A 22,452-nucleotide genomic window follows, 5' to 3' on the forward strand; every position below is an offset into this window, starting at 1 on the left:
TTAACCCAAAGAGAATAAAACAAATACTTGACTAAGTGAACAGAAGCTTATATTTAAGATTTCCAAGGCAGGAGGAGCTCCCCTGTTCTTGGCAGAGAGCACTTCACTCGTGCGCACGTATGTTCACACATGTCCGCTCTGGGACGGGGGAGGAAATCAGCAGCTGTGTCTGGGCCCCGCGGTCAGGGTCCGTGAGGTGGGGCGGGTGGAGGGGAGGCTGCACACATGACCCCGTGGCCCATCGGCTCTGGGAAGCCACGTGCATATGGTGCGGACTCCCCTGTGCGCGCCGTGGGCGTGTGTTGCCAGTAACCTTGAGGCTATCAGTCAAAGCCCGTGCAGTTCACACCACGCCCTCAGGTGGCCTTCCCCGTGGACTGCAGGGCCCCCAAAATCAAACAGGACTTACGCCCAGTGACTGCATAGCAGGCGTGGGCCATGGGGTGCCGGTTCCCAAGTACGACTCACACCACCATTTTGCTCTCACAGACTGTTGATTCCACTGTCCATGCTCCTGGCAGGGTACGGAGAGGTGTGTTCCCATGAATTTCTGAATGCACAGGCCCTGCAATGCAGTCCCAGCCAACTGCTCTAGGCTGTGCAATGCCAGTTAGTAAAGGGGTGCAAGTGGCTTTCAGAAACTCTAACCTGCGTTACAAACTTGGCAACAGTGTCCTCAATAGTATGAACAAAACAGACTTTTAACCTCAATCATCCAGCATGCCAAGTCCAGGGACCCATGTCCCAAAGCCATTAAGAGCTCGGGGGAGAAGCCGGCGGGCTGCCCGCTGCTGTGTCCTGCGGGGTCAGCCAGCTCTGTCCAGCACGACCCTCATCTTGACCACAACCCAGGGAGCAGTGCGGGGCCAGGCCTCTCACTCCGGGCTCTCAGAGAGTAAACACGCACGTCTTCCTTCTCTATTCCTATCTGACTGCCCCTGCATCTGTTTTTTCTAAACTTTAGAGCACACTTCACAGACCATTTTCTTCAAAACAAGTGAGGATGAAGCCAGAGTTTTCAAGTCAATTTTCTAGACACCCAGTCTTTGTAGGGGAATTCACTGAGAAACGGTCGCTTCTGTAGTTGATGTGAGAGAGGCTGATTTAGGAGCCGAAGCTGTTTTCATACTTTTTTCTTCTGAGTTGGGATTCAAGTAAATTATAAAAGATAACATACACACAGAGGTGCTTGCGTGTAAGTGTTTTCTGAGAACCAGAGAGTCGGCTCCCATATTTGGCCTGTTTCTATGATATTCACGACACCACACCGGTCACCCTTTCCTGAGGGGTCCAGGTACGCCCCTCACATTAGTTAAATGTGTTCTGGATTAAAACGTTCAACAACTTTTTCTCCCTCCGTACACAGCGGAAGGAAGAATAAGTTTATTTTCGAGTCGGGGGGACTTTCAGACCCATCCCTGGTCACGATGTATGTGGCGTTTCGAGCACACGGCATGGCAGGCGTGTTAATGACCTGCCTCAGTCCGCATCTTCGGGAAGAGCCGGCACCCCCACATGCACCCCCCCACGCGCCCCCCACCATATGCCCCCCACATGCGCTGGGCAGGAGCACGGAATTCCCATTTACTTCCACAACCCCTGCTCTCAAAGCCAAGACTGCACGTGGCTGGCGCGTGAATGACTTCCCCGGGATTCAGTGAGGACTAAGGACAAACATGACGGATGTAATCGTCATAGTTTCATTCCGCACAGCCAGGGTCTTCTTGGGCTGCAACTGAGCTTTCCGTTCAAGTGCAGCTGGGAAGCTCATTGTCACCGTCCCTCAGTCATTTCAGAAAGGTACCACGGTTCATTCTTACGACCCAAATGAGGAAAAAGAATTCTGGTGTGAAATGAAGGGGAAACATAAAATATGGCTTAAATCCCCTCTTTCTCCTGGCATCGCCTCACAACCCGTGCCATGGCCCCGTGGGGTCAGGGTCGGGGGTGTAGTCCCTTGTTTCCTGCAATGGAGGTGAGGGGTGTGGGAGCAGCTTGGGCCCCGTGGGAGCACCAGCCGTGTCCAAGGAGAACACAGCTTCTGCATTGACACTTCTCTTCAACTGGGGATCACCGGACAGTGGGACAGTGGGCCATTGGAACCTGTCAAATAGGCGGGGCAGTCGGGGGAGGCTGGATGCGCCCCAACTCTGAACGCTCACCATTTAGCTTGAAAGTAACAGCTCAGTCCTCTTCCTGGCCCAGTCACATGGTTTATGCCCAGGACGAGGAGTCCAGCAGGGGGACATGGCGCTCCAGGAAGTTCTGCGCTGCCGGCACCGTGGCCTGCCGTGGGGGACCACGTCCAGGCCCTCACCACGGCCTCCCTCCCAGAAACCCCGCTCCACCCACAGGAGAGGCTGCACACCCATGAGGCTTTGGCTTGGTTCTGAATCAGCATTGACAGAAACTACTGAGCCCAGTGCGGCATTTTTTGAGAGACTGGCTCAGGATGAGAACCTTGAAGACACGGGTGGGGCCAGTCCTTGTGGTCTCCCTGCACTGGGGGAAACAGTCACTCCTTACCAGCAACCGCAGGAGCCGAGGTCTGGGCTCGGGTATAGACGGAACAGCAGACCAGCCCGTAACCTGCTTTCTCGCGGTGAGGACGCTACCCTGTGCCCCTGCTGTGCACCATGAGGGCCACGGGACGGGCTCAGACCCATGGCACCCTGGGCTCCTAGGAGTATGCTTATACGCCGGGCGCCCCGGAGACACCTGCAACCAGTAGCTACTAGAATGTTCTGAAATCAGAGGGTGAACGTCCTCAAGGAAAGCCTGCTGCTGCCGGAATGCAAGTTTTTGTCAGGACGCTGCGGGGTGTGTCCCGAACACAGACGAGCTCACCGCCTCCCTCAGCCACCCACAGGTCACCAGCAAGCCCCCCGAGCTGGGACGCTATGTGCACTGCTCCCCGGAATGCAAGTTTTTGTCAGGATGCTGCGGGGTGTGTCCCAAACACAGACGAGCTTACCGCCTCCCTCAGCCACATGCAGGTCACCGGCAAGCCCCCCGAGCTGGGACGCTATGTGCACTGCTCCCTGGAATGCAATCTGAGGCTTCACTGAGAAGTCCTGACGCCTCCCTGGTGACCAGCTTTGACGCTGCAATTTATGGGGGGAGGGACAGGGAGGGGACACACCAACTGTCCCCTGGAAATCCCTGCTCGCTCCCAATCCCCACGATAAGCCATGCTGCCTAATACTCACACCACGGAGGCATGTTTCCCCGGCCTCCCACTTATGATCACTCGGACTTCACCTTGAGAAGCCAGGCTGAGCACCGTGCAGGCTGGTCTCTGACCGTCACCCTCTGGCTGCCCCAACCTCCCTTCCCGCCACTCTCCCGTGGGGCTCATGCTGGCGTGGGCTGCAGGGGATCCTCTGGGAGCTGGGGTGCCCTGGGTCACGGGGGTCCCCAGGGGTTCTGTTCGCAGGACACCTGGCCTCGGGACGCACCGCCCCGCGCACCGCTCACTGCTTGTCTTAGGGGAGGTGCACCTGGAAACAGCTGCAGGGACCAGCCTGTGCACGTCTGCCTCGGTGCCGCCAACTTTTCCATGAGGGGAGGGCTGGGGCCCGTTTCTGCTCCCCCTGAACACACAGTGAACAAGTGGGTCTAGAAAGGAGGAACGCCCCAGATTTTCCTGAAAGCCATAGGTTCCCATCAGAAAACCAGCGGCCGCTCTTGCTGGGCCCCCAATCCAGGGTACCCAGGACTGCTCTTGCCTGGGGAGGACTCAGCCCAGGCCGGCTGGTTGAGAGGACTCACCTGGTTAGGATTAACTGCCAGGTGGAGTCTAGTTGCCTGTCAAATACTAATTACCTGGTTCACGAGTCGTTTGGTTGAGCCCAGTGCCTGGCTGAGACTACCTAGTTCCCTAGTCACCAGTTGAGACAGGTCACCCGGTCAAGACTAATCACCTAGTTGACTAGTTGCCTGGCTGACACAACGGGGGCTCACGACTGAGGACAGGCAGGGGGGCCCAGGAAGGTACTCACGATAGGGCTGGCGTTGATATAGTCCAAGTTGCTGTGGCTGTTCTCAGATTTCAGCAGGATCCTGGAGTGATCGTCTGCAAGCAAAGGCAGGAAGTTAGATGAGCACAGAGGCCGGTGTCCCCAGGGGCCACACGAGGGGACAGCAGGAGCCGAATGCCCTTCGAGGCTGCCAGCTGCCATGCTGGTGTCCCTCCTTGGGGCTCTGTGGAGGCCACTATGAGTCACATCCCCCCCATCCTCCATTCACACCCCTTTAGCCTCAGGGTGGAGAAGCGGGGAGTGTGGCAAGGGACACTGGGTTTCATCCAGCAGAAATGAGGTATTCTTGGGTTTTTCTTAGAGTCCGACACTAGGGTCAGGTGTTCCGCTGCAGGATTTTCTCTGGGATCTCCCTTCAGCCAGTGGACACATGTGGCCACCCACAGTAGACACGTTTCTATGTGAATACCCAGGTATCAGGCAACTGTTCTCTGCACACAATTTTGTGGTCTGGACACCGTTCTGTTCTGGAGATGACAGCTTTTTTTTTTTTAATTATTTTATTTTATTTTTTTTAAAAAGATTTTATTTATTTATTTGACAGAGATATCACAAGTAGGCAGAGAGGCAGTCGGGGGCGGGGGGAAGCAGACTCCCTCCTGAGTAGAGAGCCGATGCAGGGCTCAATCCCAGGACCCTGAGATCATGACCTGAGCTGAAGGCAGAGGCTTTAACCCACTGAGCCACCCAGGCGCCCCTATTTTTAACTTTTTGAGGAACCTCCACATGGTTTTGCAGAGTGGCTGCACTGGTTGGCATCCCCTTGTCCCAGCATTAAAGAAGCCTGCGTTTGTGCAAGGCCATTTGGTTCTTTAGGATGAAAGGCTGTCATCTTGGTCTGTTGGGTTTCTGAATGAAGTCGCTTTCCTTCCCTCACCACCCTACCTCTCGGCTTACTGGCCTGTTGCATGGTGAGCAGACTGAGCCCGGCCCCGGTTACACTACGCCCACGAGGTTCGGCAAGCCGCGGTCCGCAGTGTGGTGCCTCATGCACACATCCGGCTAGAGACCGTGCTGTGTTGCTCAGACGCGGGCACAGTTTCTGCAGGACACCCTGGGTCTCCTGCTGCAGCCTACACAGGATTCTGGAATAAAAAAGCAGCACTTTTGGCTGCTTCCAAAGGGTTCCAGAGGGCCTCCCGGGGGCCCTGCCACGTTGGAAATACGTTTGCCACAGCCAGCCTCCGGAGCCATTGATTGCTGCAGTGGGGATCCCTCCCGTCGGTCTGAGAACCTTTTACAAAGAGCAGGGTCACAGGCGAAGGGACGGGAGGGGTCTAGGGAGGAAGAACCGCACCCCCTGATTTCTGGCCTCAGACAGCCCCAGACGTCACCCAGCCGGACAGACGCAGGCCTGGGGGCCACTGGGCACCCTTCACGTCGGCTGGCACTGCTCTGTCTGGTGAGCAACCGGCCCAGGGCATCCCAGCCCAGCTGGAGTTTCTGGTCAGCACGTTCACGCTGCACAAAGTGGGAGTCTCGGTGACATAAACATGCAGCCTGGCATTGCGCTTGGCACTCAGAGCTCTCCATTCGGACAGCTGAGGAGACAGGCTGTTTGGAGAGCCCGAGCCCAGCGAGGAGGACGGGCTGTGCTCCGTGCGGCCCCGTGAAGCGCTGTTTCAGCTGCGCTTGCTTCCTCCAGGCTATGCTTTCCAAGCTGCCGTTGAGTCTGGGATGAGGACTTCGAATGCCTCAGAGTTCCGCTGCCTCCCATCACACACCTGACTTTGGCAGCAACACACTCATTTCACGGTTAATGGTGATCTGGTTTTATTTTTCATGTTGGGGCGCTGGGTGACTCATAGGTTGAGCATTTGCCTTCGGCCCAGGTCATGATCCTGGGGTCCCTGGATCAAGTTCGTCGGGCTGCTTCTGCTCCTCCCTCCCCTCATAATCTCTTTTTCCATCACTGACTCTGTCTCAAATAAGTTAATAACGTCTTTAAAAATAAAATCGGGCCATCTAAACCTCCCTCTGGAGCAGCTGGAGCTGCCCCAGAAGGGTCGGAGTCCAGCAGAGGGACACTGCCGTTGCCGGGATGGCCCGGGGGGACTTTGATGGGTTGGGCAAATCTCATCAAAGTGGCTCTTGTGGCTCGCTTGTGGCTCTTGGGGCTCGCTTTTTCCTGCTCATCTTTTTAAAATGGCTGATGTGGGGGCCAGTGAGTGTTAGGATGTCAAGCTGCCATCAAGCAGAGTCTGGCTGCCTCTAGTCTTTGTGTGGCCTGGCAGGATCGCAGGGTCCCCCGAGATCGCTTGAGCACGCTGGAGTTGAGGCAGGGCAGAGCTCATGACCACATGGTCCTCACCATCGCCAGTGCTCCCCTGACTGAGCACGGCCCATGTGAACACACACCCCTGCCCCGGAAGTAGATATGGGGGCCCCAACCACGGAGCGAGGATGCATAGCCACCTGGGGGGTTGCCCTTCGGCTGAGAAGGCCATGTGTTCTCTCGGTTCTCCCAGACCTCGCTCAGGAGCCAGGAAATGGGAACTCAGAGTCCTCCTGTCTGTATTAAGCCCTAAGACGGAGCTGTTTTCTTTCACGGGGTCCACAATAGTGAGCTCTGTCAGGGAGAGGAGGAGAAAGACACCTACCAAGAGGAAACTTGTTATCTTGGTATCAACTTGTTATCTACACATGTAGGGCACGTTCCTTCTCTTTTTTCTTTTTTTTTAAAAGGTTTTATTTATTTATTTGACAGAAAGAGATCACAAGTGGACAGAGAGGCAGGCAGAGAGAGAGAGAGAGGGAAACAGGCTCACTGCTGAGCAGAGAGCCCAATGAGGGACTCGATCCCAGGACCCTGAGATCATGACCTGAGCCGAAGGCAGCGGCTTAACCCACAGAGCCACCCAGGCGCCCACGTTCCTTTTCTCAACTCCTTGCTCAAGTGCTTCAGTGCTCTCTGCTCAAGGGTAGTCACACACACACACACACACACACACACACACACACACACACACACCTTTCATCTTCCGGGAATGCGGCGCTAGAGATAGAAGGGGGTCTGTGTCTCCATTTTAGGTTCAACTTATTTTCATAAATTCCAACAGAAGAAACAAGTTCTAGAAGTTCTTCTTGATTATGAGTGGGACAAAGAGCACGTGAAGACAGCCCAAGGTACATCTGGAGGGCTGTGGCCGAACCGCAAGTGGGCACGTTCTGCTCTCACTGTTGTCTAGAACATGTCCACAGGAGCTGTTCAAGGATGGTGTGTGGAGGCTTCCTTCTAATCTGTCCTGTGGCACCAGGGTCCTGTTTCTTTAGGTTCCTGTTATGCCATTTGTGCCATGTGAGCTGATACATGTGGTCGATGACCTTCACAGCAGGAGCAGATGAGTTACTGGACACTGACTGCCTTCACACGAGGCATGTGCAAGGTCACGCTGGACATCGGCACCGCGTGAGGGAAGTCTTCACTGAGCGCTCTGCCCACGTCGCCGTGGGGCCTCCCACTGGTTCATGACTTTCTCTCCTGCTGGCTGCTCTTACCTTAACTTCGGTGGTGTGGCTGGCAGAAATGCGGAGTGTGTCCGGTGACACCCAGCGCCGTGTGCTGTGGAGTTGGGGCTCTGAGTCTTTACGGGGACCCATTACCCAGGGAAGCTCAGCGGCATCCGCGGCTGCCAGTTTCTCCTCAGATTTCACAGGGCCATGGACAGTCTGGTGCACTGTGAACACACAGCCTACGGCTCTCTGCTGCCGCCGGCTCCCAGCCGCTAAAGCTGGTCTAGCGATCCCGGCCAGTTCTGCATGGCAATGTCCTTGTTGATTTGGACTCGGCATCATTAAGCAAAGCTATAAATGTCTGCAGACTGGATTCAAGACTGAGTAGCTACACAGATAGCAAGCTTCTTTGCAGACCTGGGAAGCGGAAGACCACAGTGAGGTCAGGAAACAGGCCTGCTCTGAAGCATAAGTCCTCCAGAAAGGCTGGCTCAAGCTTCTTCCCATGGCCTTACCTTCCTCAGTAAGTAAGCGGGTGCTCTGCTCTCGGGTAAGCGTGTTTGAAACCCTTAGCTCAAACTCTAAAGATCTCTAAACCTCCCAGAAGAGAAAGCCACAGGGTTCCGCTCAGTGCCCCTCGGGTCAGCACACAATGCTGCGTTTGGGGGTCTGGGTGGTGAGATCCCAGTCACGGTGCCCTCCCGCATCCAGAGCTGGTGAGGGAACACGACCCGTTCTGTCACCCTACCCGTCACCCAACACAGAGCCTCTCGTTGGCCTCCGGCTCCGCATGCAGCCAGGGGAGGTCTCGGAGTCCCACAACGGCCTGGTCTGCCTCGTGGCTTCAAGAGTTCCACCCACATTGCCACCGATCTCTCAGAAAGAAATCCCCAAATTGGATGGGCAGCTTGCTCTCCAGGGGAATGACAGTGCAGAGGAGGACGAGGGCTGGACCATGCCAGGACAGCCGCGCACGGGCCTCACCCGTCACCGCACAGCCCTGGGGACAAGGCACTTTTGTGTTCGGCATGTGTTCAGAGCACAGCACAAGCAGGAACTGACCCAGGGGTTCCTGGTGTCTGGGGCCTGGCACTGCCCACCCAGCCTCTGTGGGGTCAAGAATTGACCCGGGTGACCCTTGTCTGCTGGCATCCCCACCCCAGGGCCCTCGGGCCCCACATGGAGTGTCTGGTGTCCTTACACAGAGAGGCGGTCATGGAAGGAAGACGACGTGTGAGACGCTGAGCAGAGCCTGGAGCCGGTGCTCCCTCAGGGCCTCCGACGTCGGCCCCGGGGCCAAGAGCTGCTGGCTGCTGTCGCTGCTATGGCCTGTGGTCTAGGGTGCCCCGGGCTGTACACCTGGAGTCAGGTCTCCATCCCGCTCCAGCTTCTGCACAACCAGCTGGCCTTCCCCTCGCCTGGCTTGTCGCACGTTCCCTGACGCAGTTTCCCCGTCTCTCGCAGCGAGACCATCAGGAAGGGTGCCAGCAGCGGGAGAGGATCCGGATTCTCCGAGAGCGTTTGGCAGACAGACGAGGGGCTGCATCTGGAGCCCGGCCCGAGTGGGGGAGCGGGCACTGGCCCTGCTGGGACGTGCGGGCGGCCCGCCGCGGCAGGTGGAAGGAGCGCTCTTCCCACGCTGGTGTCGGGGCCATGGCTGCCGAGCACACTCGCAGGGCGCCACGTCCAATGTGGAGGGCAGAGCCGAGGGAGGCAGTGTGGCCGGCATCTCGTGGGAACGGGGCCACACGCACACCAGTGACCAGAGCGGATGCCACGTGAGCACAGCCTCACCATCCGCATGATTCTGCTGAGCCTTGCGGTCAGTGCCCACGGATTTCACCTCTGCTCATGCGAGGAACCACAGCACACACGAGGCTGGGATGAGGAAATGCAGGGTGTGCAGGTGGCGGAGGCTGTGGCTCCCGCAGCCCCGGGGCTGGGCAGTCACACACATTAAACAACAGAGCTGGGTTTGTGGGGAGCACAGGCTGCCCCCAGAAAACAATCCCACCTACACCCATGCTGACGGGGGACTAAAGCCCCTTGGGGGTGGACGGTGGGCATAAGCCATCGTCTTCGAGGACAGTCCTGACATCTGAAGGGGACCCAGGCGGACAGAGTGTCCCCTGACCCTTGGCGCTGCTGAGACAACATTATTCCCCCAGGCCTTGCACACTCGGATACTTCTGGAAAAGTAACAGAAGAGAGCACGGCAGAAAACTTGCTGATTAATGTAACAGAGGTGGGGAGCAACTCCTAGACACCCCACAAAACTAGCCCTTTCCATGGGAGAAGGGGTGTGGCACTGGGGATGGAGGACCATGATCGGACGTGGGAGCAGCTTCTGGCTTCCTCAGTCCGTGCGACTGGGCCCCAGCGGCCAGCACCTCCCCCTGGGTCAGAGGGCGCCACACGGGCGAGGTCAGCGTTCCCGCTGAGGGAAGGCCGGTGTCCACCGGCATCTTCTGGACCTTTCCCTATGCGACGATGCGAGCACTCTCCATGGAAATGGGGTTGATGTGGACGAGGAGACAGGGAGGGAAGCAGTGGAGGGGAGGGGAGTAGAGGGAGGGAAGCGTGGGCCTGGGGATGGAAAGTGCAACTTCGAATCCTGATTTCCCGAGGTCCTGGGAGCCCACAGACGAGCGTTGCTACTCACCCGCACTGACTTCTAATGAGGAAAATATTACTGAACTCATAGCAACCTTGAGAGGAACGTGGACAGCTCATCTTAAAGTGTCAGGTTGCCAGAAAGAAAACCCTGGATGGACAGTTAACATGTAGGCAGAGGAGAGAACTTTGTTCCAGAGATCCTAGAAGGGAGCCCAGCCCCAGAGAGAGGATCGCTCAGCATTGGGGCCCCGAGGCCATGGCTGCAAATATCCCATGTAACAAAGGGACAGATGCCCAGAGCAGCAGGACGTGTGGGATTTCGAAGGCCACATGCTGTTGTCCACCCAATGAAGGGGTCACACAAGGGTGCAGACCTCATAGGAGAAGTGCTGGGAAGGCTGACGCCCTCTGTGGGTTGATGGTGGAAAACAGAGAGGATGATCACTGACCACCTTTTCAGCTGCGTTTGTTTAGACCTAAAGATCTCACCAGGTACGAAGTCTCTGTCTGGTGCAGAGGAAGCTATGTTAACAGGCGATTTGGAGAAAAGGTATTCGATTACAGCTCTGCCTGGACCATCTCTTTCCAAACCAGGAAGGGCAGAGACAGGGGGTTGAGGGATGGTCGGCGGATGCCGTTCGCTGCCAGTCTGGTGATCGATCGAGCTCAGGCATTTATGAGTCCTGCAGGGACGCCACAGAAGCATGCTTGCAGCTCATGTTCACGGGGGCCACTTGGAGATGTGGAGACTGGCACGGCCACTCTCAGTCTCATGGCGCCCCTGGGCCCCGGGCCTTGGCTGCGAGACCAGAAAGGGACGGGGCCGTGGAAGGGGGGAAGCAGGCCTGCAAACAACAGGTAAGCTCCCCACGGACCCATCGGGACAGTCCGACTCCTCGCTGATCCATTCGCGATGCTGGAATGGGAATGCGGTCGGTGGGAGAGCAGCTTCATTAGGGACAGGTCACGTCAGAAAACATAAGGAGCTGTTTTCACAGGACCCCCAGGAGGGAAGCTCCACCTGATTACATCGTGGTCATGCAACATTGTACGCAGGTGCCTGGGAGGTCCGCGGTGCTGATGATGGACCAGAACGAGAGGCTCGGTTTCTAGCTATAGTGACAGGGTTGTAGGAACATAGGAGAACAGAACATCCTTATTTTTAGGAGGCACAGTCTAAAGTATTTACATGGATGTCACAATGCCTAAGCTCACTTTGAAAGAGTTCAGCCAAAAAATGGGTAAAGCACATACATGTCGAGGAAAATCGGCACAAGACTGCCTGGCAGCTGGGCGGTGGGTTTGCAGGCCACCGCCCAGTGGTCATTTCTACTTGACTGTTTTCAAGCTTCTACAATAAAACATGTGGAGGAAAGCTGTGCTGCGGGTGACGTTTCTTTGCCAGGGCTCCTGGGCTGGCCCACATGGGAATCCCTCCTGGTCCGGTCTCGCTGCTGGCAGCCTGGGGCCACCTGCTTTCCTTTCTTAACCTCTGGCTCTTCTACGGACAACCGGGGACAAAGGACTGGAGCCTCCCGGGGTTCACATCTGTGGCTTCTACCCCCGTGTCTACATGTAAGTGCTGAGTGAGCATCTTGACGTCCCCGGGGCCACCCAGAAGGGCTGTACGTGAAGCCCTTGCTCTCCACGGTCCACTGAATGTCCTGGCTCAGACCTGTGTCCACGTGGGGGGCCTGGGTAAGGCAGAGCCCGTACTGACCCCGTCAGATGTGTTGTTATAGATGGAGACGCATAAATCATGTCTGTCCAACGTGCAAACGTCAGAAAGCTGACGGGGGAGGGGTGAGTGTGGAACCAGAAATTGAGCCCTTGTTGGCGGTGACCAAGGACCCGCGGATGGAACTGAGAGCAAAGTGTCTCAGCGGCATCTCGGTGAGGATGGGTGTGGACGGGCAGGGACGGGGGGTGGGGGGGGATGGGCGGGGATGGGCAGGGACTGGTGCATCTGGGCGACGGAGGGGACCAGCCGGCCTCATGGCTCATGGTGTGCGTATGGCAAGGTGGCTGTGGATGGGTCAGGGAGGAGGCACACCCCCAGTCTGGGCAAGGGAGCTGGGGCCTGTCCAGAGACGGTGGCTTGGGCTGCTGGCAGGCAGCATCACGGCCCCAGACCTCGCACCCCCGAGGTCAGTCTGTTCACAGCAGCGGCGGGGAGCACAGGGACCAGAGGCAGTGCCCCCCACACGGCTCCATGAGCCTGTGGCCTGGCTCCGAGCAAAAGAGGAAAGGGAATATAAAACGTGAGCTGTGAGTGGTTAAGTTGGCTGACAGTCACTGCAGCTCCTGAACTGACCAGCCCAGGGCACCTCCAGCCCAGGTCCTGGAGGCACAGAGGGGTGGGGCAAGGACAGCACTCCTAGGTCCCCTCAGGACACGGCCTTGTTTCCTGAAACACTGTTTTTGCCTCTACCCGACTTCCCTTCGAAACAAAATCCAGAACCCCAAAACGGGCCCTCTGCCCCAAGCAGCATGGCTGCCCGGGACAGCGTCTGTCTGACGTGCCCAGGACCATCTGCTGTGGTGTTTTCCTCAGCTCTGGGAGGTGGGAGAGGTGCCTCAGATGGGCCCGGATGCAGAAAGACGCAAAGGCAGGTGGAAGGCTCGGGGGCTGTGCGGGCTGTGTCCGGGCTCTGGGGAGCCACGGGGTCCAGCTGTTGGAGTCCACAGATGCCGGCCGGCCCGTGCTGTGGAAGTCAGGCTGTCGCTCCAGCCTCCTGGGTGGAGGAACCACTGAAGGGTTTCCTTGCGTGGACAGGTGCGGAGGCAGGAGGACAGGAGGCCCTGACTGCGGGGGTCCTGCCCTGGGTATCCAAGAATCTGTCAAACCCAGCAACCAGGGAGCTCAGGGGAAGGGACAGGGCGGGTCACAGCCCAAGAAGCCAGTGCTGGGAAAGACGGATCTGGCTCCCTCCTGCCCATGTGGGTGCCGAGAGGGGTGGGTTCTGTGCTGATGGCCCCAGCCCTTGACCATGGGCCCCACACTGGCTGGCAGAGGCCGGAGGTGCGGGGAGCCGATTCTGTACCATGGGGAGTGTGCACGCCTGGCCACAGGAAGCAGGGTTTCCAAAAGAGGAGGCAATTATCTCCGGTACAGTCTGGCAAGACCAAGACAGTGCACGTCCCCACCCCCACCCTGCTCAGGAAGGGGTGCAGGCTGAGATCCGATGGGAGGACTCCCCCGATGTGGGAAGATGGCCAGAGGCATGGGAAAGGGTGGTCACTACAAACGCTTCTGTGCCAACAGCGTGTGGTCCCTGCCCCGACTTCCCAGACCAGCACAGCTGCGCCTTCAGGACCCGGGACAGCGAGGAGCCCAGCCAGGCTGCAGGGCACCGGCCACGTCTCCCCAGTGCCACGGGAAGAAGCAAGAGGCTCCTATCAAAGGGCAGGTGTCAGGGCTCCCATGACCTTGGGACGGGACACTGCACCATCACTAAATTCCTGTGGGCACAGGGGCCCCATGGGCTGCTGTTGTGGTCTGGGTTTCCATTGTGGGAGGGGTGCTGGAAGAAGGAGAGACTTTGGGTTTTAGTATTTACTGTTCGGGACCCCGTAGTCCAAGTAAGCGAGCAGACCCAGGGGATGTTCTGTGTAGGCCTGCTGGGTGTCCGTGTGCCCCAACCACTGTGCACCTGAGGCTCAGGTGTCAGCCTGCCCCCATCCCCAGCCAGGTCCTCCTTGAGCTCAGTGGCCTAGCTAGAGCCTCACATCTCCCAGCCTGTCGGCGGCCCCTGCACACAATAGGCACCTAATAAATATGTCAGTCAGTTGTGGGTTCTTTGTTACTTACCTTCTAAATACAGAAGCTCTTATTTTTATGTTGCTTTTAAAATTTTTTAAAAAGATTTTATTTCCTTATTTATTTGAGAGAGAGAGCAAGAGGTGAGGAGGGGCAGAGGGAGAGGGAGAGGGAGAAGCAGGCTTCCCGCTGAGCAGGGAGCCCAATGTGGGGCTCAATCCTGGGACCCTGAGATCTTGACCTGAGCCGAAGGCAGATGCTTCACTGGCCGAGCCTCCCAGGTGTCTGTAAAACCTCCTCTTTTTAAATCCCATCACGGAAAACACCTCAGACCTCATGGAAACGGAGGGCCTGGTCTGAGCCCCCAGGGAACTGTGAGAAAAAATCCCCCCCGGAAGGGCCTTCAGATGTCAAGGTTCTGTGGTGCCTGGGTCAGTGTCAAAGGCAGTGCAAGGGGTCAGCTTTTAAAAACCCTGACCTGTGAGGGGCGCCTGGGTGGCTCAGTGGATTAAGCCGCTGCCTTCGGCTCGGGTCATGATCCCAGGGTCCTGGGATCGAGCCCCACATCGGGCTCTCTGCTCCGCAGGGAGCCTGCTTCCTCCTCTCTCTCTGCCTGCCTCTCTGCCTACTTGTGATCTTCTCTCTATCAAATAAATAAATAAAATCTTTAAAAAAAAAAACAAAAACAAAAAAACCCTGATCTGTGAGCCCAGTCGGACTGCTGCCATTTACCATCAGCACACGTCCCTCGGCCGGTGCCAAGCCAGGTGAGGGGGGACCATCGGGAGCATGTTGGGGGGGCACCATGCAGGCGGCAGTGCTGGCTTCCAGGGTGCTGGGACACAGCGTGTGGGACACAGAGTGTGGCTGCGCTGTGTCTTCCAAAACGTCAGCTGACCAAGAACATTTTCCTATGTTTGAAATGTGCCTGACCACTCTTGCCTGCAGTTCTTGGGACGGGGACCAGGTCACTCGCTCACACATCAGCTGCACACGTGGGCAGCCTTCCGAGAGCATCTGTTTCTGGTAGCCACTTGGGTCCCAAGCGCGCCTCGCAAGCCTGTCCCCTCTGCAGGGGGTTCCTACCTTCATCTGGCTACGAGCCTGGCCTGAAACCTGCTGGAACACGGGAACTTGCTGCGTTTCTTAGCCATGTGACTGAGAAAAGATCCTGGTGGCCAGGCAGGGGCAGACCAGGCCAGTCTGTTTTCGCCCTCTGCGTGGGCCTGTCTTTCTGTCTGTGAGTCACACCACATACAACACGTAATCTAAGACTGTCTCCTACTGGATGCAAGTTGATTAAAGCACTGGTCTCTCTCTGTGTCTGCTTCCTGGTGCCAACCTGTGCAGAGAGCGGGCTCTCCATGACACGGTCAGGACGCGGGAGGCTGGTGGGCATCTGCGGACCCTCCCCCACACCGGGCCCACAGCACTGACAGTCCTCAGGCTCAGAGCTCTCCAGGATAACGGGAGGATCACAATCAGACAGGGGAGGCTCCACGAGGCTAAGAAATGAGTCTCAAACCACACAGCAGCAGCGCAGAAGGCAAGTGTTCACTGGGGCCCAGACGTCCTCAAACCAGGACTGTGCCCCTGGACCACAATTGAATCCACCGACTCCGTCTCCGGGCTGGAGATGGCTCCCCAGCCACGAGCGCCCTGCAGAAACCCAGGCAAGCAGGGGACGGCGTGGTGGGCCCTGCTCAGCCTGAGTTCCCCTCCCCCGACCCAGAGCATGGCCTGGTACGTACAGGTCAGCACCGCTGGAGAGCGGTTCTTGGGCACATTCTCCTCCCTCTGGGCCACGAGTGAGCTGTTGGGCTTGGCCTGGTAGACACAGAGCGCCACCCACTCCTTCTCCAGCCAGTTCTTGTTCTTCAGGTGGTCCTCCATGTAGGCCTGGAATGGAAAACAGAGACTCAGGGACAGCTGCGGACGGTGGGTCCTTGGTGTGACACGGGACACAGGGCGCAGCCCATGTGTCCCTGCGCGCATGGGTGAGGAAGTGGTTCTCCGTGGACCTGGGAAATGCACAGGCCCACCGGATGCACAGGGCAGGGCAGGCTCTTTACCTGTTTCGCTGGTTGGTTTCCGGCTGTTCGTGGCATGTGTGTTCCAGGGGCAGAGCCCGGCGTCAGGAACACCCAGGCATGGCATGGCCCCATCAGGTATTACCAACCAACGGGCAAAGAGAAGGACACAACACAGACCAGATCTGATCAACCGACCTGAAGCCGGTATAGACAACGTGTCCACACAGACACCGTTTTCCTTATAACTGACCTACTTTTCTGAATCAAGTGGGTGAGGCACTGAAGATACAGGCTGCTCTGACGTGTGCCTGGTGTTAACCAGTGTGGGGTGGCCGCAAAAGACAAACCAAAACCAAAACTCAGAACAACGGAGCCGATGTCCTGACCCTCGGCTGCTCAGACCTTAATCTTTCCGGACCCTTGTCTGTCAGCAGCAATGGCTGGAAGTGGATGAGGAAATACTTCCAGAACATTCGCTCCCACAAAGACAGCCCTGTCCGTGCATTCTCACCAATTTGTATAGCTGAGAAACGACCATGGCTTTAAGGAAAATCATTTCAAAGGACCAACCCCCAGCGGCTTTATTGTGCCCAACGGAAATACTGGTCCCACCCTGGGATGCCGTATTTGTGGGTCTTTGGTGTCATGTGTGGACACAAGTCTTCAGCTATATCCACATGCAAAATGAGACACACGCACACAAGTCCGGGTCCTTGGTGGTTAGGCACCCCCACGCCCAGTGAGGGTTGGCCCTGACCCCCGCCAACCCCTGCCGTCCTCTCACTGTGGGGAAGCACGCATGTCAGGCCCCTGCACAGGCCAGGACAGGACTGCCCCACACCTCCCCCCTGGCCAGCTGCACTGGACTTGGGGGAACCACCTGTTGGACTAGAGCTGACTCGGATTGGTTTGTGTTATTCACTCAACAAACAGCAGCTTATCCACATCGGTCCACAAACGACAGAAAGTGCCGTAGGAGAGAAGGCACCACCCTCAGGGCTGCCTGGCCCAGCAGGAGGGTCAGCGATGGCTGTGACCAGCAGCTGGGTTGTCACTATCACTTGGGGAATGGACACACAGACTTTTTGTACAGATGACACCGAATCACATGAGCCACGCGGTGGCATCCCTGCGACCCTCCGCGACACGGCCTCCTCAGGACCGGAGCCGAGGTTGCCGCGCCTGCCCACCCCTCCCCGCAAGGGCCCTGCACCGTGACCTCCACCCAGACAGCCCCTCCGGGTTCTTGGCAAGGGCAGGCAGTGGATTGAAATGAAGTCGAGTGGCCCAATCCGGAAGACATCAACTGCAAACTGCCTGGTTCTTTTCTTGCAAGACATCCTCCTGGAATACCGAAGACAGAGTTACCCTGATGAGGACAGCTTCGCATAAGATGACATTTAAATTCTGTGAAACATTTACCAGCTACAGTATGGTGTGAGGGAGCTGGGGGAGGGACAATTCCGGCTGAAGTGGGTACTCTCAGTGTTTCTGGGGTCACTGCCCTCAAGATGCTGTCTGCGAAAGGGGAGTTGGATGCCCCCTGAATTCCTGCAAACACAAATGTGCACAGGTTCACCTCGACAGAAGCAAAACCACGCCATGAGCTCGCTGGGATTTCTCAATTTACAGTGAGAAATACCAACCAGGACTGTAGGAAGCATGGCTGGAGGGAGGAGGGAGGGGGCAGAAAAGAGCAGATGTGGCTCTTTTTCCTCATTGAGAACAAATCATGTAAAGATACACTTGATTAGATTAAACGTGAGGGAACTTTTTCATTCTCCAGGCGTGTGCGGCTCCGGTAGCCTGTCTGTCATGCTCTGTTCTTGATTTGATCTGTTCTGTTAATGTTTTCATGAGACATCATTTATGATATAAAACTGATGTAATTTCCCCATTCATGGTTTTGGAGAATTTCCTCTTTCACGTTTGTAGATAAGATTCTTGCTTTTCCTTTCTTTCTTTTTTGAAGATTTTATTTATTTATCAGAGAGAGGGAGAGAGAGAACACAAGCAAGGGAGAGGCAGGCAAAGAGGGGGAAGCAGGCTCCCTACTGAGCAGGGAGCCCCATGCAGGGCTCCATCCCAGGACCCTGAGATCATGACCCGAGCCGAAGGCAGACGCTTAACTGACCAAGCCAGGTGTTCCAAGATTCTAGCTTTTCATCTGTGACACGAGAGTATGTTTTCATGTTGTCTGTGGGGAAGCTAGGCCTTAGTCATAAAATAATGTGTTTTAAACAAAACCAAAACCAAACTGGCAGAATAACTTAATTCTGGGAGTTCCTGTCTCTCAAGGGTGTGAGATGGGTGGATCAGAACAGGTACAGTCCCCTCCTGAGACACAGTCGCCTCTGGAACAACGGGGCAAGTCAGCATATGGTGAAGCTCCACTCAGGCTCTTGCCCCCAGAGTGAGCACAGAGCTGCGGGCGTTCAAAACTGACATCCCGATACTTCTGTTTTGTGTGTGTGTGCACGCGCCTGTGTGCGTGCGTGTGACAGTGAGTGTGGTGGCAATGGCGGGAGGGTGCAGGTTTTAAACTGCACATGTTTATTACACAGTAGCATGCATAGAAAAGAACAAAAAATGAAGGTAAGTGTCATGAAAACAAAAGCCACTCATAACTCTGCCACGCGGAGCGAACCATAAGGCTCTTCCGAGCCCTCACACGGCTGCCTTTCTCTCCCTTCTTCAGTGCCACTCACTGCTTCCGCTTTGGACAGCATCCACGTTACAGGACTTTCTTGTCCAAGATGGAAAGAAGCTGAGATGAAACTTGCCGCTTATTTTTGGAGAAGCCAAGGCCTAGATTCCTTAAACACTTACCCCAAAGCCTCTGGCAGCCACCAGCAGCACTGGAGCTTGGGTCTTGCCACCTGGGACGCAGCTGTTCTGTCTTGGCTCCCTCCTGCAACCTCCTCCCCACACCCCTCCCTTCACACCCACTTCCTAGTCCACTCACAGAGCGACAGGATCGCCACTCCTGGTCCCAGATACCACCGGGTTCAAAAACCACCAATGCAGTCTAGGCCAGCACTAGCCTTTGTCCAAACTTCGTTTGACCAGTCTGCTCGTTTCTGTCTCACCAAGACTACTTCCCCGTGTTTTGACCACCCCCACCCCACAGCACCATCATTCTTTACACTTTGTTTGTGTGATTCTTCTGTAATGAATCTATCCTGACTTTGAGGTTGGTGCAAACACTATCATGTCCTTTGTGAGTCTGGGGCATGCTCCAGCCAGCCTGTCTGGTTCTCATTTCCTACAAACCCACCCTCTTCATCAGACACTTACTATTTTAAAAGCTACGTCTTTGTGACAATCATCGCATTCTGCATTGTGCTCTGGCTCGGGGGCATCAGGACATTCCGTCCCTCATGAGATCAAGATTGTTGAGAATGGGGCCAATGTCTCATTCACTTGGCACAAGCTTTGAGCACACGGTCAGTATTTGTTGGATGACTTCTCACAACCTGGAAGTTTCTGGAAGTAATTCGTACTACAGATAAACAGTTTATGTCAATGATGGCATCCAAAAAAACTGCCATAGGATCTTCTGAAGTTGGAAGAAATGCCCTGACAAGTAACGCATGGACTTTGGAATGTTTCATTATCTATTTACTCACCTCCTTCCTCCTTGTGGGTTATGCAAGCCCTCCAGCATCCACGCCAAGTGGATGCTGCCACTTTCGAACGGTCCCGTGGCCACCCAGGCATAATGGCAGCCTTAGGAACTTGGAGGAGCCACAACAGTTCAGAGAGCTCTTCCCCCAACCCTCCTCCTTGGCCCTCTGTGTCCAGTTGTTGTCTCCCCCAGTTCTCCTCTGTCATTGTGTGAATCCACGCCCTTGACCAGTGCCTCCCATTCAGGACGTGATACGTGCTGCCATGGATGCCACGAGGGATGTTTCTAGAACCTGTCATCCCCAGAGCTGTGAGCATCTGCTGGTTAGATACCCGCCTCAGCCACATCACTTTACACAGTCCCTGTTACGGGCTCTTGAGTACCTCTGAATTGAAACTTCAAGAGACAGGCCCTGGGATACACAAAGTACTAGTTAATAGTACTAGTTAATAGGACTAGAAGGAAAGCAGCCTGAGCTGGTGGGACCCCACTGTGACGTGCACTCTGGAAACGTAAAAGAAGTGAGGAGTCGGGGCTTAGCAGTAGTTGGTTCCATCTGCAGGGCGTCGGCAAGTCAATCTTGACAGCTACTTCTGGTCATTAAGGAGTGTTGGGAAGCAGGACCCTGAGCTTTGAGAGGGGTTCACTGTGCTCTTAATACTTGTGCCCAATTCACTTGTGCCCAATACCTTGTGACCAAGGTTTTGGATGAGTGCTGAGCGGGGAGCTGTATAAACCTTTTTGAATTCTGATAGGTTTCCTGGGACTAGACTTAACGGGCTTGCAGAAAAGATAATTCCCAGATAAAGTGTTTGTGGGGAAAAGGCCGTGGGTTCCAGAACATGGCTTTTCCATGTCAGTAACCAGGACACACCAGCTGACGCCGGTCTCAGGCTCTGTGGCTTCATAGTTAGGGCAGGTGGAAGAGGAGCCAGCACTTCTTCTGAGTCCTCTGCCCAGCGAGAATGACACCAGCTTTTGTGAGCCGTACTTTATGAGATATTAACCCAACCAGAGGTGCCCCCATTTAATCTTCCTCGTACGAGTCCAGATTCCCATCTCGTGTCTCCTTTTCTGGTTCACACTATTAGAACACTGGTAGGAAGACTAAAGATCCTTTCTGGGTCACAGGGACTGTGGCCACCAGATGACACAGCGTCCATGTGTCAAACAAACTGACGGGCCTCCACATTGAATGGGATCATTTTACACAGAATCCCAAACTCTTGGGATGAAAATGTTATTGCTTGGAGACATGTCCACCATTTGTCTGGATAGCGCAAACATTTTCTGTGATGAGCTTTCTGATGGAATTGTCAACACTGTGACGTCAAGAAAGTGATTTCTAGAAATATGGAGCATTTGGGATGCTCTGGCACATGATGGGGTTTTACTAATAACCGCCAGAGCATTGTGTGTCTTTGGGAGCTGATCACAGACTCCACCAACAAAGCCTTCAGGAAAGCCCCGGGAGCTCCCACTCTGCTGGGAAGCAGTGGAGGGGAGCAGACACCGGACTGGGCTTTGGAAGTCTTCTTAACAGTGTAGGACACGGCAAGGGCTGGTCCCCACATAGACTTTCTGGTTATACTCTCCTCTCACTAGCCCTTAATTCACTGCTGCATAAAATGGGGATCAGAACAAGGATTTCTCAAGGCGGTTCTGAAGGCTGACTGGTCACTTTGTGAAGTCGCTTTGGGAATATGAAGTGTGCCCACGCGGAGAGGATGGTGATCGTGGTGGATCTCCGTTTTTCTTTGGAAACAGAGGGACTCTCTTGAGTTGGTGTCTGCAATCTGTGACTTTACGGCACGTCCTGGGGACATTGTCCCTGACCTAATGACATACAACACATGGGTCTCCAGAAACAGCAGCCGCTGGTGCAGCCTGAACACAAAATCCCAGGGCTACTGCGGGGGCACTGCCACGGGGGCCATCGCCGCAGGTGCATCCGCACCGTCGCCCTGAGTGTAGCGACACCATGGTAAATACTGCCGGAGAGGAAAGAAGCAGCGCCAGCAAGCACACAGTCCCTGGCTTCAGAATCCTGTCCTGGTCCCCATGGACAATGGTCCTCCTCACTCAGTCTCCACCTCGTGTGGATGGAGCCAACATGTGCTGGGTTCACAGCCGGCTGACCGTGCAATCAGGGATGGTTCCGGAACTCATCCCCTCCTCTCGCCGTGCTCCCATCTGTGGCTCAGCGCCTCGGGAGGGAGGTATTGGTGGTCAGGCTTGAGGAGTCACTGGAAAACACCAGTAGAAGAGAAGGTGTGAACTCAGCCACTAAGGAGACGTTTTCCAGTGTGGAGAGCAGGTGCTAATACCCTGTGGCTGTTCGGACTCTGCGCCCCCAGCCCCCGTCCTGATGGGGACTGTTTCCCGGGCATTGTCTCATGTGCAGTGTCAACGTCCGGACTGGTTCCCAGGGTCATGAAGGAAATAATGCCACTTAGTAGAATTAGTCCCCACATGGGACAGGTGCACATCTACACTCTGATGCCAGGTGGCAGGGCTCTGCCTGCCTCTGAACGTCGGGTGCAGGGGCTCAGTGTTGTCGGGGATCATCTTGGCCCAGTTCAGGGCAACACGGAGGGACAGCGAAGGTTATTAGTTCCATGAAATGTGGGGCAGTTTCTGTGTCATTCCAGCATCTCCTGCCACCAGCAATGAAGGCATGTGATGCCTGGCCAGCAGGTTCATTATCACCCGAGAGAACAGTGGGAACAGCTCCCTCTCACGGAACACCGACGCTCATGGGGATGGAGGCCTGCGGACAAAGACGTGAAACGACCTCCAGTCGGCCTCACGTGCCCTCAGCCAGTGTATATAGAAACCATCAACGTCCACATCCGACTGCCCTCCCGGGTGTCCGGACACCTCCTCTGTGGGTCCTCACATAAGAAACACGCAGAGAACCAC

At 55.8% G+C, this 22,452-nt stretch overlaps 1 protein-coding gene across 1 annotated transcript in view; it reads right to left on the reverse strand.

Annotated features, from left to right (window-relative positions):
* LOC123936313 (receptor-type tyrosine-protein phosphatase N2-like) overlaps positions 1 to 22,452 on the reverse strand; it is a gene marked incomplete at its 3' end in the record, with an annotated part of 48,886 nt that overhangs the window by 19,891 nt on the left and 6,543 nt on the right. The window contains exons 5-6 of the mRNA XM_045996937.1: positions 15,621 to 15,768; positions 4,002 to 4,075 (exon numbers count right to left, since the gene is read on the reverse strand). Coding sequence (XP_045852893.1) covers positions 4,002 to 4,075; positions 15,621 to 15,768 — 222 coding nt within the window. The remainder of the gene's footprint in view (positions 1 to 4,001; positions 4,076 to 15,620; positions 15,769 to 22,452) is intronic.

The sequence above is a fragment of the Meles meles genome, unplaced genomic scaffold (assembly GCF_922984935.1).
Source record: "Meles meles unplaced genomic scaffold, mMelMel3.1 paternal haplotype, whole genome shotgun sequence".
Lineage (NCBI taxonomy): Eukaryota > Metazoa > Chordata > Mammalia > Carnivora > Mustelidae > Meles > Meles meles.